Source organism: Pediculus humanus, genomic scaffold (assembly GCF_000006295.1).
Source record: "Pediculus humanus corporis 1103172107751 genomic scaffold, whole genome shotgun sequence".
Taxonomy (NCBI): domain Eukaryota; kingdom Metazoa; phylum Arthropoda; class Insecta; order Psocodea; family Pediculidae; genus Pediculus; species Pediculus humanus.
The window spans coordinates 99,841-114,327 of NW_002987351.1; the positions used below are offsets into that span (position 1 = coordinate 99,841).

Genomic DNA, 14,487 nt, shown 5'->3' on the forward strand with positions numbered 1-14,487 from the left:
GGGGGGGGAAAGTTGTAAAAAGGATAAAAAGGATTGTGCGTATGTGTGTGACGGTGAGAGGACTGGAATTTCTTCTTTTCTCTCTCTCTCTCTCTCTTTCTCTCTCTCTCTCTCTCTCTTTCCTCGCGTCAATAATTTTTCCAGTGGAAAAAAGTTTTTAAAATAAAATCAAAAATTAATCAAAAAAAAAAAAAAAGATTTTGCTGTCGGAAAATGTGGTAAAAAAAAAAAAATTATTTCGTCGTATTTTTAAAAAGAACCGGAAATGGCGGTTTTTTATTCGTGATAAATGATATACACATTTTTTTTTTTTTTTTTTTTTTTTAAATTTCCCGATTTAAATTTAAATCGGAATTTGAATATTTTCGTGTGTTGTTGTTTTTTAAATATTCAGGTCATGTTGTTTTCGCAGTGTTCTTGTAAAGAGTTTACGAAAGTTTGAACTAAATTTTTTCGTTTCGTTTTCGTTTTTGTTTTTGTTTTGTTTTCAATTAAGTTTTTTTTAACTTAAGTGACAATTGACGTTTAATTGTTTATATGATTTATACCATTTTGTGTGTGTGTGATTTGACGCAAATATTTTTTTTTTGGGGGGGGGAATGAAAAAAAAAATTTAAATTGATCGTGTTGGCATTTGTTAGAATTTGTTGTTTTTAAGTTGAAAAGGTAATTAATATATATAATAGAATTTTTTTTTTATTAAAAATCATTCGAGTAAGATTAAAGACACGAAAAAAATTTATTGTTAGATCGATTCGATGGTGGGTAGAAAGGAAACAGAATAAAAGAAAAAAATTATCAAAAAATGTTTTATTCTGCTTTTTTTTTGTAGTTTTGTCTCAGCTTTAACGAGTGTTTTGGGTTAAATATATTGTTTTAATTTCATTTAGTATACGAAAAAAAATAAAGTTCATGATGATGATGATGATTCGTTTTGGTTCGATTCGTTTCATTTAATTCGTCAAACGAATTAAGGAATTTTTTAAGGGAAAGGAAAGAAGGAAGGGGAGGGAAGGGGTAAAAATCAGTATAAAAAATAATTGAATGCCATCACGCTAAGATTGTAAAAACAATAATAGTAGTAGCGAGAGTGAAATTTTTTTTATTTATACGTAAAAAAAATGACATCAAAAGTATTTCATTGTATTCCGGTGAACGTTGCTTGTTGGTTGCAAGATATTCGTTACACGGCCGAAGATTATTACGATTACGGTATCGAATGGAAATATCATTATTATCATCGGGTTTGGAAAAACGAAGAAGAAAATTCATCGAACGAATCGATATACGATAACGTAGATCGAAACGATTTCAAAACAAAACGAGGCGAGGAAACAAACGATGAAAAAGTTATCGAAACAAATAAATCATCATCATTATCATCGCCATTAGCAGAAGAAATTGTTTTCGACGATGTGATTTTCGCGAAAGATTTTTTTTCGAAATCCGAATGTCCGACTTGGCCTATGAGAAAATTTTCAAAGATGCAAGATCGTCGTAGTTCTCTTAAAAACATTCTCGAATATATATTATTGTGTAAATTAAAAAAAAATGGCGGAGACGACGATGGCGACGATGGCGATGATGATGATGATGTTTGGTTTCGTGTAAAGGACGAAACCGATCGTATAATTCATTTTAATTGGCTTCGTAGCAAATTAAAAATGATAAAAACTATATTAAATTTAAGTGACATCATTTATGGAAAAGACTTTGGCGAATTCGTTCGGGAGGAAAAAGAAAACGGAAAGACTGACGCGTTCATGAGTAATCTATTAGCGAGTTATCGAGATAGACACATACGAGAAAGCGTTTGGACTTGGTTAAACGGTAAATAATAATAATAATAATAATAATAATAATAATAATAATAAATATTATTTAAATTGTTATTAGTTTTTGTCTATTTGTGAAAAATGTTAGTGTTTTGCGCAGTCCACGTCGTAGGTAAAACGAATTTTTTTTTTTTTTTTTTTTTTTTTTTGTGTTTTTTTACTATTATTATTATTATTTTTATTTTTTTTACACGGTGCGTGTTAACGAACGAAACGTACAAAAATAAAATGCGAATTGTATAAATAATACGGCGTGAAAAATTCGACTGGGGGGGGGGGGTTACGGTGGGAAAGGAAATTAAGAAAATTGTAAACAAAAAAAAAAAAAAAATAGTATTATTAGTATGTGAGCGACGGTGATACCTTAAAAATTGATTTTATCTTATTATTATTATTATTATTATTATTATTATTATTATTATTATTATTATTATTTACTATTAACGTGAGCGTGTAGTAGTAGAAGAATGATGATGAGGGCATTATGCCAGAAAATGAAGGGGGGCCGTTTAATATTCATGTGAGGAACTACAGAAATTTAACATTAAACATTCGTTATGTTAATTGTTACGCAAAAAAAAAAATAAAAAATTTTTTGTGCATTTTTAGACTACGAGCAAATATTTACATTTTAAGTTAGTAATAATAATAATGATGATGATGACGTTGTTTTTTTTTTGTTTCGTTGCGGTAATAATTAATTCGCTCTTGTTATGTATTGTTTCTAATATAACTCTTTAAAAAAAGATCAGACAGAGGAAAATTGTTTACGAAAAAAATTTGTTTTTTTTTTCCCCCTAGTTTTTATTATTATTATTGCCTAAAAAAAGAGAAAAAGAGAGGAAAAAAATTTTGTTTTTTTCGTTAACATTTCTCAACATTGATTTCTCGGTTATTATCAAAAAAAAAATTTTTTATCAGCAGAGTTTCATTAATTCTTCATGTCAAAGCCCTTTTCAAACTTTAAATGGACTGCGCAATCGTGTAGAATTTGATGATTTTAAATGAAAACGAATGGATAAAAAATTATTATTATTATTATTACTATTATTATTTGATAAAATTTTTTAAAAAAAGTTAAAATTAAAATTTTTTCAAAATCTTAGATTCGATAGAAAATGATAGATTTTCATTGGAAAAAAAAGAAGAAGAAGAAGAAGATTTGTTTGGGGAAATATTGAAAAATGTGAGAAAAGAAATTTTCGATTTTGAAAATAGAATGATTCGAAAATGCGATGAAAATATAGGCAAAGGAAAAACTAACGATGTGAAAAACTCAGAATCGCCGACCAATTATCATCATCATCATCATCATCATCATTATTATTATTATCGTGACAAAGACTTACCTGGTTTATTAACGCCTCATAAACCCGATTTTAGCGGTTTTTTAAACGTTGGCATATCGGCGGATAAACCTCCGGTACCACCGAAACGTAAAAAGCGTAAAACGACTCAATGGAATCGTTGCCGTTTTGTAACGCCGCGTAGAAGAAGACATGCGAAAAAATTAAATTATAATAGTGTCAAAGGAAAAGAAATCGCGGGAAAAATCACAAAAACGATAACAAACAACAACAACAACGCGGATTCGAGTACATGTTCGGATCATTTTTCAAATGACAAAGTGGAAAGCGGTGAAAAATCAAATTTATTATTATTACCATACGATGTATTGAAATTCGAAATGAACAATGAAGATGTTGTCGATGATAATGTCACTGCGAAACCACTTCCGTTTCCTTTGCCTACTCCAGAATTGGAATTTGAAATAAATGAATTGTTGATGATGCAACGAGTAACGGAATCATCCAAAACTCGAAGACTACGACGACGTTGCATGCCTTTAGAATCGAAAGGACCTTTTTTGGATAAATCAAATGACATCGTCGAATATTGCGTTAAAGATATTCCAAACGCGTTACCTGCGCAACTCAGTAAGCGTTCAACAAAAGAATCGTTTCTCGCCAACGAAATGTCAAATGTTAATTTGAAAAAAATATTCGATAAATTGTCGAGGGAAATGATCGACGCGGAAAGTCAAAAAAAAGTCGAAACGTTTTTAAAATCGAAATTTTTAAATAAAAATGTTGAATATTTGTCGGAGCTTAAAACCGTTAAACTCAGAGAAGACGTCATCATAGATTGGGAAAACGATTATGAAAATTTAAACGAACCTGTCATTTTGGAGGGAAAATCCATTTCTCCTAAAGGAGCAAACGATAGAAGTGGTAAATATTGGAAAAATGGCGTCGACGATGACGATGGTGATAGAAGAATTTCATGGGAAAGTGCGACGGAAACTTGCGTTTCGCGAACCGAAAGTTTTTCTCAATACGAAAATGTAAAGCAATCATCGAACGAGTACATGGAAAAATATTTACAATCTCGCGAAGAAAGTGAAAGTTTGTGCGGTAATAATAATAATGATAATAAGTATCAGGAATGTGAAACTGTGCCATCTATTTCATCTTCTAAAACGGTAGCCGATACGAGTACGACGACGAAAACGCACAAAACTAGTCTTCAAGTTATTTTATCAGATTCAAATGATAAATTTACCGAAGATTCTGGAAAATTAAAGTCGGAAAGCGAAACGTTTGATAAAATTTCAATAACGAGCGATGATAATAATAGTTTTTCGGATTTTGATAGCGAATACAGCGAATCGGGGGCTACACCTGCCTCCGGTGTCCTCCATACCTCCTGGTGTAACGAAAATGATTCTCTGACATCTCTCACGTGGGAATTATCATCCCAAGATGAGAATGATGAGCGTCGAGAAGACAATGAAATTCATAATGATTATCACGATTACAGGCCATTAAGTTATTGTTCGACGGTCGAAAGTAATTTTTCCGATTCTGATTCCACTTTAAAGTCGAGTTATTCCGGTAAAATTTTCCCGAACGAAACGCGTGTCGAGAATAAAAAAGAAAATGAAGAAGTTAAAGTTGTTGTTGGAGGAGGAGAAGGAGGGGGAGGAGTAGGAAAATTTGGAAATTTTCAAAAAAGTGTGAGTGAAACGAGTTTATTAAAAAAGTTTCACGACAAATCAAGAGTGAATGATAAAATCTTCCGATCGAAATCTTTAGACTTTTTTCGTGATTCTTTAACCGAAAGCAGATGTCGTGGAAGAAGAAGATTCGATAGACTACGTGATAGAAATAGCGTTAGAAGTGACGTGTGCGATTGGATGGCGAAAATTCGTGGTATTGTTCTTTCGGAGGATGACGAGGTAGAGATTTAACAACAAGTTGCTTAGGGGTTGGAAGTTAACCCAGTCTCCCCAGACAATGTATATACATATGTATTCGAATCGTGTGCGGCACATTAATTAATCATTTTAGTATTTCATACTGCGCTCAATAGATACCTGAATCCGTACCTACTACCACCTGCATATACATATGTTTAAAATTTAGTTATAAAAATGAAAATTATAATTTTTTAGGCTTCCAGCCCTTAGTGAAAAAATTGATTTGTACCCTTTCGGAATTCGATTTGATTTCATAGTTTTCCTTTTCTTTTCAGTGGATATTATCTTTCGATTCGGAAGAAAGAGCATACTTTTTCGAAGAAACATCAAAAAAATCTCTGTGGGCATTACCGGATTATTCTATTAGTGAAAATTCAAAACCGGAATTTAATTATTCGATTCAAAGGTCCGCGACAGAAAGTGCTATTATACCTCACGAAAACGAGACGAAATTAAGACAGAGCAAAGATGGCGATAAAAACAATCGAATATCAGCATCTGTCCGATCGTCAAAAGCTCAATCCATGCTTATTGAACCCAAGTAAGAAGGCAAAAGAACGACGACGACGACGACGACAAAAGATTGCTAATGGAAAATGTTGAATCTTCTTTTCTTGTACTTTCAGGTTTGACATACCCGCCAATAATGGAAACAAAGCATTTTCCATGCCTAGAGATCTCACGAAAATTTACGGGGAAATTATTTACTTTGGAGTTTTAAATAAGACGAAAATATCGGAAAATGGTAAAAAGCTGCGGAAAAATTGGACTCCAGCATTTGCCGTATTAACAGAATCCTATTTGTTTTTCTTCAAAGATGCTAAATCCTTTCAAAATATGGTAAAGTATCTTGCCCGTCGATTGACGGGTGATTCGACAAGATGGGGGGGGGTGGGAGAGGGAGACGGAGAGGGAAAACAACAACAACGACTTCTTTTTTCCTTTTTCTTTTTTTTTTCTAATAGAAAAATGTCGTCGGCGTAAGCAACAATCACATGTGCCTTAATTTACAAGGAGCCTTAATCGAAAAGGGTGATAAAATATCGAGTAGGAAAAATGTTTATAAGATAAGTTGTTCGGACAATACGGACGTTTTGATACAAACGGAAAAAACGGCGGAAGCAGACGAATGGTTCAAAGAAATATCTTTGGTCATACAGAATTTACCACCGGAATTAAATCCGCCACCACCGCCGTCGAGCAGTTCGCCATTGTTCGATTTAAGTTCTCCGTCCAAAGTCGTCGGTCGAACGAAATCATTAAAAGGTTCATTTTTTTTTTTTTTTTTTTTGCATTTCGCCCCTTTGGCGACGACACCTCCTTCCAGATAGTTAGATAGATAGATAGATGATAAACGTTAACATTGATGTAAATGTCAAGGTTAATCACCCTAGCGAACAACGAATAATAATAATAATAGGAAAGGAAATGACATTTCACAAAAATTGACATTATCATCATCATTATTATTATTTGTTTTTTATTCCAGTGAGAACGAAGGATAACACGGGTAGCATGGAGGATCTTAGTTCTACGTCGGAAGATCGTCAAAATAAAATAAAAGCAAAATTGAAAAAGTTTTTCATTAGGAGACCCACCGTTGATTCCCTCAAGAAAAAAGGAATATGGAAGGGTAAACAAAAATATTTTCTTATCCCTTTCGTATCCTAATAATAATAATAATAATAATAATAATTTTCATTTTGTTGTTTAGACGAGCCCGTGTTCGGTTGTTCGTTGGAACAAATAACAAAGAATAGAAATCCACGTGTTCCCGTGTTTGTCGAAAAATGCATCGAATGCATCGAAAGCAAAGAAGAAAATATGAAGACTGATGGTTTGTACAGGGCTTCGGGAAATTTGTCGCAAGTACAAAAAATAAGACTGGAGGTAATAAATCGGAATCCGTTGGAAAAAAAAAAGAAAAAAGGATTTAGAAAATTATTATTATTATTATTATTATCATTATCATTTTTTTTTTTTCCAAGGTGGATCAAAATAATCTCAACATAATGAAAGACGAAGAAGACGTACACGTTTTAACGGGATCATTGAAATTATTTTTCCGGGAATTGAAAGAGCCGCTCATACCTTCCAAACAATTGGAACCGGCTCTTTTGGCGACGGGTAAGACCCCTGGTACCTGATACCTGCTAACCGTGCTTAGAACGTGTTTATTCATTCATTCAATTATTTAATAATTCAAAAAATTTCCAGATAAGCAAGGGAGAAAAGAGAGAATCAAAGATTTTCAGAAAATAGTCAAAAGTTTACCGACGCCCAATTACGACACTTTAAAATTTTTACTACAACATTTGCTTAGGTGAGAGAGAAAGTTTATTATTATTATTTTTTTTTTCGATATCGATTAATCGTATCGTTTAAACGACGTTTACAGGGTCAAAGAATATCACAAATTCAACAGGATGAACATAAATAATTTGGCGATAGTTTTCGGACCGACTTTGATGTGGCCCGAACAAGAATCGGCAAACATGGCGTTGGAACTAATGCAACAAAACGTCGTCATCGAATGCCTTTTAAAAGAATATCAAGAAATATTCACGTAGTAGCAGTGGTGGTACCAGTGATGGTAGCAGTGGTGATAGTAGCAGCAGTAAGAGTCGAAGTAGTAAGTAGTACCAACTACTCTCGATAAAATACAATTATTATTATTATTATTATTAATAATAATTTTCGTGTTATTTAAATTATTTGTTATCGTGTGAAAACGTGCGGACGGATCAATAATCGATTTATCGATCGATCGTATAATCGAAATGAATAATATCGAATGAAATCAATAGATTTTATATTTAATTAATTAATTAATTGATAATAATAATGATAATAATAAAAAACTAAACTTCGTCCTGTTAAAAAATATATATTTTTATATATATATATATATATTATTGCTTTAAATCGTTGATAAAAAATTAATTTATAGGAAAAAAAAAATTTATGTATTAATAATAATTGATAATGATAATAATAAAATTTAGTATTTTTAATCGGAAAAAAAAAATAAATAAATAAATAAATAAATATACGTGTTAATTAATAATTTATAATAAATTATTAATTTTTAAAAAATATATATATAATTTGTAAGTGCCTTTTTTTTTTGTCGATAAAAAAATTTAAAATGTAAAGAGAATATATAAATATATATATATACATATATATACATAAATTTTTTTTTATTTTTTTTGGGGAGGCGTAGGGGGGGGGGGTTCGTGGCGATGAAGGAATCAACATAGCGGCAATAAGTATTACTGATAAGTATTTAAATGAGAAATGTTACCGCGAACAGGAAAGAATGTGACGTAGGAGGTTTAAATGAGAAAACGAAAATAATAATACTGTTAATAATTAATAATAAATTTATTTATTTTTTTTTTTAATTATTATTATTAAATAACGATAATATTATTTAAAAGCCAAAAAATTACTATCAATCGTATTAATAATAATAATAATATTAATAATAATAAAAATAAAATTTAAAAATTAAATCAATCGTGAAAACAATAAAAAATTTTTTAATAATAATAATAATAATAAATTGGTTACATTAATCTTAAATCTAAATCTATAAAAAAAACTTGTAAAATATAATTAAAACGAATGGGGGGAGGGGTAAAGAGAGACACAGAGAAAGAAAATACATGGGAATAAATTCCTTCCGGTTAAATTTAATTACTAAAAATAATTATAATAAAAAAAGAAATGCGAATTCATTAATTAATTAATAAAAAAACTATTATTATTATTATTTTATCATCATTTCATTTTTCATATTTGTAACCGTTAATAATAATGATAATAATTGATGAACGTAATCCTGCTCACTTTAAATATATATATATATGTAAATGTATAATAAAAAAAAAAAAATCGATACATAATTTAACAGTAATATTAAAAACCATTACGTAATTATTATTATTATCATCGTTTTTCCTATTATTATTAATACTTAACAAAATAATACACAATAAAATAATTCAAAAAAAAAAAAAAATTCCCTTATCATTATTATAGTGATTGTTTTTTTTTGTTAACTAATAAAAAAAATGTTTGATAACACACAAAAATAATAATAATAATAATTAATAATAAAAAAAATACTATTAATTGAAAATTTATTAACTTTTATTTATTTATTTATTTAAAAAGTAACAATTATTGCTTTTATTATATATATTTTATTCATAAAAAAAAAATAATAAAAAATAGAAAAAAAAAAGTTATGAATCAAATATTCCTTAAACATAACTATGATTATTTAATTAATTAATATTTTTGGGGGTTAAAAATTATTATTATTATTTGATTTCATAACTTTTATTTAATAAAAAAGAATAATAATGATAATTATTATGATGATAATGATTAACTGCTAATGATTGTTTTGATTTTATTTAAAATTATTATTAGTATTTGTGAAAAATTAAAAAAAATTAATTAATGATTAATAATAATAATAATAATAATGATAATAAAAATAGATTTCATGTTACGATAATAATAATAATAATAGTAAAAAAATTTCAGGGGAAAAAAATTCACTACCAAAATAAAAAAAAAAAATTCAATTCAATACAGTTTTTTAAATTTCTCAATGATCTGGGTTGTGCAATTATAAGTCTCGCCTCCGCCTCCTCCTCCCTCGCCCCGCCCCAGCCCCGCCCCCTTTAAAAAAATAGATTTCATTTCTTTTTTTTTTTTCTTTTTTTTTTAAACAATTAATTATTAACGGTATCTATTGTTATTATTGTGATGGTTAATAAGTAAAAAAATTAAATATTAAAATTTTTAGAATCCATAATATCATAATCGTTAAAATAAATGGATTTGATTTGATTTGATAAAATATTATAATCCGAATATTTATTATGTACGTCGAACAATATGTCGGGATTAATAATTTCGTTAATAATTGATTTACCTTTTAATTTAGCCCATTCGTACGAATCCGAATTTAATTCCAATATGAATCTACTCAATTCCGATATTAAAGCTTTACATTCTTTACTTCCTTTCTCAATGATTTCATCTAGCCATGCTAAACCTTTCGTTATGTAAACGACGTATCTATAAGGTTGTCCGCTGTTGTATATGAGACATATTTGATGAAGCAATGATAATTTCAAGGGTAACGCATTACAATAATAATTATCAGAATTGATCACGTCCACGTTGGAATTGAGAGTTTTGTTCCATACGAATTGTACGAACGAATTTGAATAAAGTTTTATTTCGGATAAAATAACGTGGATTTCCTTTGAACTTTTACCCTGTCTTCTTTCTATCCACCATGAAAAATAATTTATCATCAATTGTACTCCTTCGCTGCAATTTTCCATATTCGATATTCTATCGATTATTTTAATTTCGATTTCTCGATATATCTGTTGCGGTATGTTCATTTGCCATATGTACGTATTTGCACAAATTCTCAACATGTGTTTGAAAAATGCTATGGCGCAAAAGAAAACTCTTGACATGCACGTTGGATTGTTCATTATCGAAGGTTTTATTATTAGTAAAGGTACCGGTGGTAATATTTTTATCGAATTATCGGAAGTCGTTGAATTGTTTGGAAAATCAATATCCGTCGTTTGCTATAGTCAAGAGAAAAAAAAAACAAAACGTTTAGAAATCTGTGCAAAAATTATAAATAATAATAATAATAATAATAATTATAAAACTCACGTTTTTCGTTTCCATGGCGGATGGTAAAATTATACTCTTCGATTCCAATCCGTTACTACATTGATAATTTTTATCATCCATTTTATAATTTAATATTTGCTGATGAATATCATCTCGAGATGATCCGTAACAATTTTGAGTTTGAGAATTTGATGTTATGGCATTTAAAAATATTGATTTGGCCAAAGCGCAAGATTTTTCAACAGCCGAAGGTTGTTCTTTTGCCATTTGAGCCATGACTTCTTCTATAAAATATTTCAATCTGAGTTCGTTGCTTTTCATGACACCAGTGAGCCAATTTAAACCTTTCGTTATGCCGGAAATTTTTAATTGTCGTTCCGTGCTACCTCTTAAAATAATTTTAAATAATATGCTGAGGTTAAGTGGTAAAGTGTAAGAATAATATTCTTCTTCTGGTAAAATTTGATTTTGAGGCATTTGAAATCTTTTCATAACGTATTGTACGAAAACGTCAGAGTAAAGTTTAACTTCTTGCAAAAGGCCTTGAACCTCGTAATCGATGACAAAATTTTTTTTTTCATTATACCATGAAAAATAATTAAATATCAACTGTATGGCTTCGCTGCAGTTTTTTAAATTCGTTATACGATTAACAATTTTCCTTTCGATTTCTTTACATATAAAAAGTGGGATTTCCAAACGATCGGTGCTTATGTACAAACACAAGCTTATTTGATATTTGAAATATTTAACAATGTTGAAAAATGATTTGTGCATGAAAGGTACGTCATCCATTATCGAAGGCTCGACAATCAATTCAGGAACTGGACGAATTTTAGTACAGACTTTCATGGGTGATAAAATATTTGAATCGAATATCATTTGATTTGATGAATTTGTTTGAGAACCGTTGGAAGTCGTTGATTCGTTACTCTAAAATTTAAAAAAATTATTGAAAATTTATAAAATGATTGTAGAATTGTTATTGAAAGGGATACCAACACTTATGATGCGTTTTCTATCTCGAGGTGGTACTGCCCAATCAATTGCCAATATATGACCATATTTAGGAATCAATACCCTTCTGGCAACAGCAGCCGCTTTGTGATTTTCATATTCTACAATAGCAAATTTTCCTTCGTTTTTCAATACCCTTCCCAAAAAAGCTTCTTCAACTTCGGATGATATCCTGTAATCTGTTGATTTTAATTCGCTGAATTTTTCAAACATGATGACGTTTAATACTTGTTCAGTAGCGTTTCGAATAAACTAAAATAAAATAAAAATATATGAAACATGTCATTTAAAAAATTTTAAATTATTAAATATAATAATAATAATGTTTATTTACATCGGAGAAATTTTTTATCTGAACGCCGGATTTAATATTTCCAAACAACAGCCTACAATTATTTTTACTTTTAAGTACTCCAATTAAATGACCCGGTCTTATTTCGTATTTGTTAAGACATTTGATTGCTCTTAAAGCACCTTCTGGTGTCGTATAATGAGCATAAGCATACCCGCGATTCGTTCCAGAAAAATCCAACATCAATCTAAATTCATAAAGCTGTAATAAAAATAACGATATGGGTATTATGGAATAGATTTTTTTTTTTTTTTTTTGGAAAACAACACCATAATACCTCTCCCATGCTAGCAAATAATGGAATCAATTCATCTTCGAAACACATTCTAGGAAGTCGTCCAATAAAAACTTCACAATCTCTACTTGGTGGCGGCTTAGTACCCCAATTGGGTGGAGGTCCCCCATAGGTTCTTTGTCCATTTTGTTGACAGAGGGTAAATCTATAATAAAAAAAAAAAAAATATCGTAAAATTGAAGAACTAATTGAATTCAACGAACAAAAATTTCATTTGTGCAAATATAACGCCATTAAATTTTTATTATAAAGTGGTGGTTAAAGAAAACCGACGCCATTTTTTTTTTGCCCAACAAAAATTTTTTTCTACAGGGCAGAGAAAAAAAAAAAGGGGGGGCAGAGGAGTTATTTCATATGAAAATATGCCAACTATTCGGTTATTTTGAATACTAAGTACACGCGATATTCATACGCCATGATGTTATTATTATTGAAAATTTTCGTTTTTGTTTGATATTTAATTAATAACAATAAATAAATATTTACCAGACAAATATTTTACAACAATAAATAATATTATTAGTACGGTAAAATTAAATACGATCAGTATTTGTTTTATTTAATTCGAAACCTTTTGTAAAAAAATAATATAAAATAAAATAATAATTAATCATTAACTTTTAAAAAAATTTTAATAAAATGTAAAACGCATTTTATAAATTAGCCGCCATATTGTTTTCACACATTCAAATTTCATCAGACATTTTTCAAACGGATTATAATTAAACAAAAATCGTTAATTATTTTATTAAAATATATTAATAATAATGTCCGATAAGAAAAATTTTATTCGTTTTTCGTAAATAAAACTTTTTAGCAACTAAATTCGTAAAATATTTTCAAAATTTAATAAAAAATAATAAGCATAAATGTATACGGTAAGCTCAAAAACGCTCATTTGTTTAACATATTAATTTTTCTTTTTTTTTTTTATTTAAACTATCGTTTAATATAAATTAACTTAAAAAAACAAAAAAAAAGTTGATGTTCTTAAATATTTTTTACCATTTTTAAGGAGATACGTTAATTAAAAATTAATAAATAAAAACTAATCGATTTTGAAATAATTGTTTGAGATATAGACGCTTAAATCGCCATTTTGATTGTATTTTATAATTTTAATTATATTTCACTTTCACAAAAATTTTAATATAATATCTAAATAATATGAATTGAATTCATCGATTAATATTAAAAATTTGTTACATAAAAATATAAAATTTAATTCAAATTCACTGTTTTTCATAACAACACTACAACAGACAAATATTTATGAAAATTTTTTATTTCCCACAAAAAAGCAAAACAACCATATAAATTTCAAACATTTTTATAAATAGTAAAAAATTTTAAGCTTTATTAAGTATATAAAAGTATTTACCACTTGTCTTTAATAATAATAATTATTTTCATTATTAATACAAACAGGCAGATCAGGTACTTCATGAACAAATCAATAATTAATACCCCCTAATCCAAACATTCAAATAATTTTATATTTTTCCTTTTAGAAGTGAAAAAGGTGTTTAAAAAAAAAAATAATAATAATAATAATAATTACCCTCTTTCTTCCATCAATTTCAGTAAACTTTCCTGTTTACTCAATTCTAAAAAAAGCGAGCCCATTTTTATAATATATATCCTCACATATATGATATAACAAAAAAAAATATATATTAATTATTTATCCAAAGGCAAATATTAATAATAATAATATTTAAAAAAAAAAAAAAAAAAAAAAAACAAATTCAGATAATATAATACAATAATTAAACAATCATTTGAAAATGCAACAATTTAATAAAAAAAAAAAAAAAAAATATGTATAAATATTCGAATACTTGAGTAACAATGATACAAAACGAGCTTTCATTGGCCTTATTTATTCTCATATATATCCCCTCCTCTTATAATAATGCAAAGAAGGGATTTTTTTTTTGCAATAAGTTTTTTTTTTTTTTTTTTTTTTTTTCGAAGCTTATTAATAATACGTATGATAATAATAATAATAATAGTGTCAGTATTTAATTCCTTTTACAATTAAATC

General features: G+C 28.4%; 2 protein-coding genes across 2 annotated transcripts; one reads left to right on the forward strand and one right to left on the reverse strand.

Annotated features, from left to right (window-relative positions):
• Window positions 1-1,121: 1,121 nt before the first annotated feature.
• Phum_PHUM343790 (Rho GTPase activating protein, putative) lies at window positions 1,122-7,664 on the forward strand (the record flags this gene model as incomplete). The annotated part of the gene is made up of 12 exons (XM_002427718.1): window positions 1,122-1,534; window positions 1,655-1,830; window positions 3,179-4,788; window positions 4,879-5,073; window positions 5,370-5,635; window positions 5,721-5,934; window positions 6,060-6,360; window positions 6,584-6,727; window positions 6,809-6,984; window positions 7,083-7,221; window positions 7,312-7,417; window positions 7,493-7,664. 12 exons carry the CDS (start codon window positions 1,122-1,124, stop codon window positions 7,662-7,664), a joined length of 3,912 nt encoding a protein of 1,303 aa, XP_002427763.1.
• A 2,235-nt stretch (window positions 7,665-9,899) lies between these two features.
• Window positions 9,900-12,674, reverse strand: Phum_PHUM343800 (uncharacterized protein; the record flags this gene model as incomplete). Its single annotated transcript, XM_002427719.1, has 6 exons — window positions 9,900-10,724; window positions 10,816-11,709; window positions 11,779-12,045; window positions 12,128-12,346; window positions 12,423-12,585; window positions 12,670-12,674. The coding sequence occupies 6 exons, from the start codon at window positions 12,672-12,674 to the stop codon at window positions 9,900-9,902; spliced, it is 2,373 nt and encodes a 790-aa protein (XP_002427764.1).
• Between the last annotated feature and the right edge of the window lie 1,813 nt (window positions 12,675-14,487).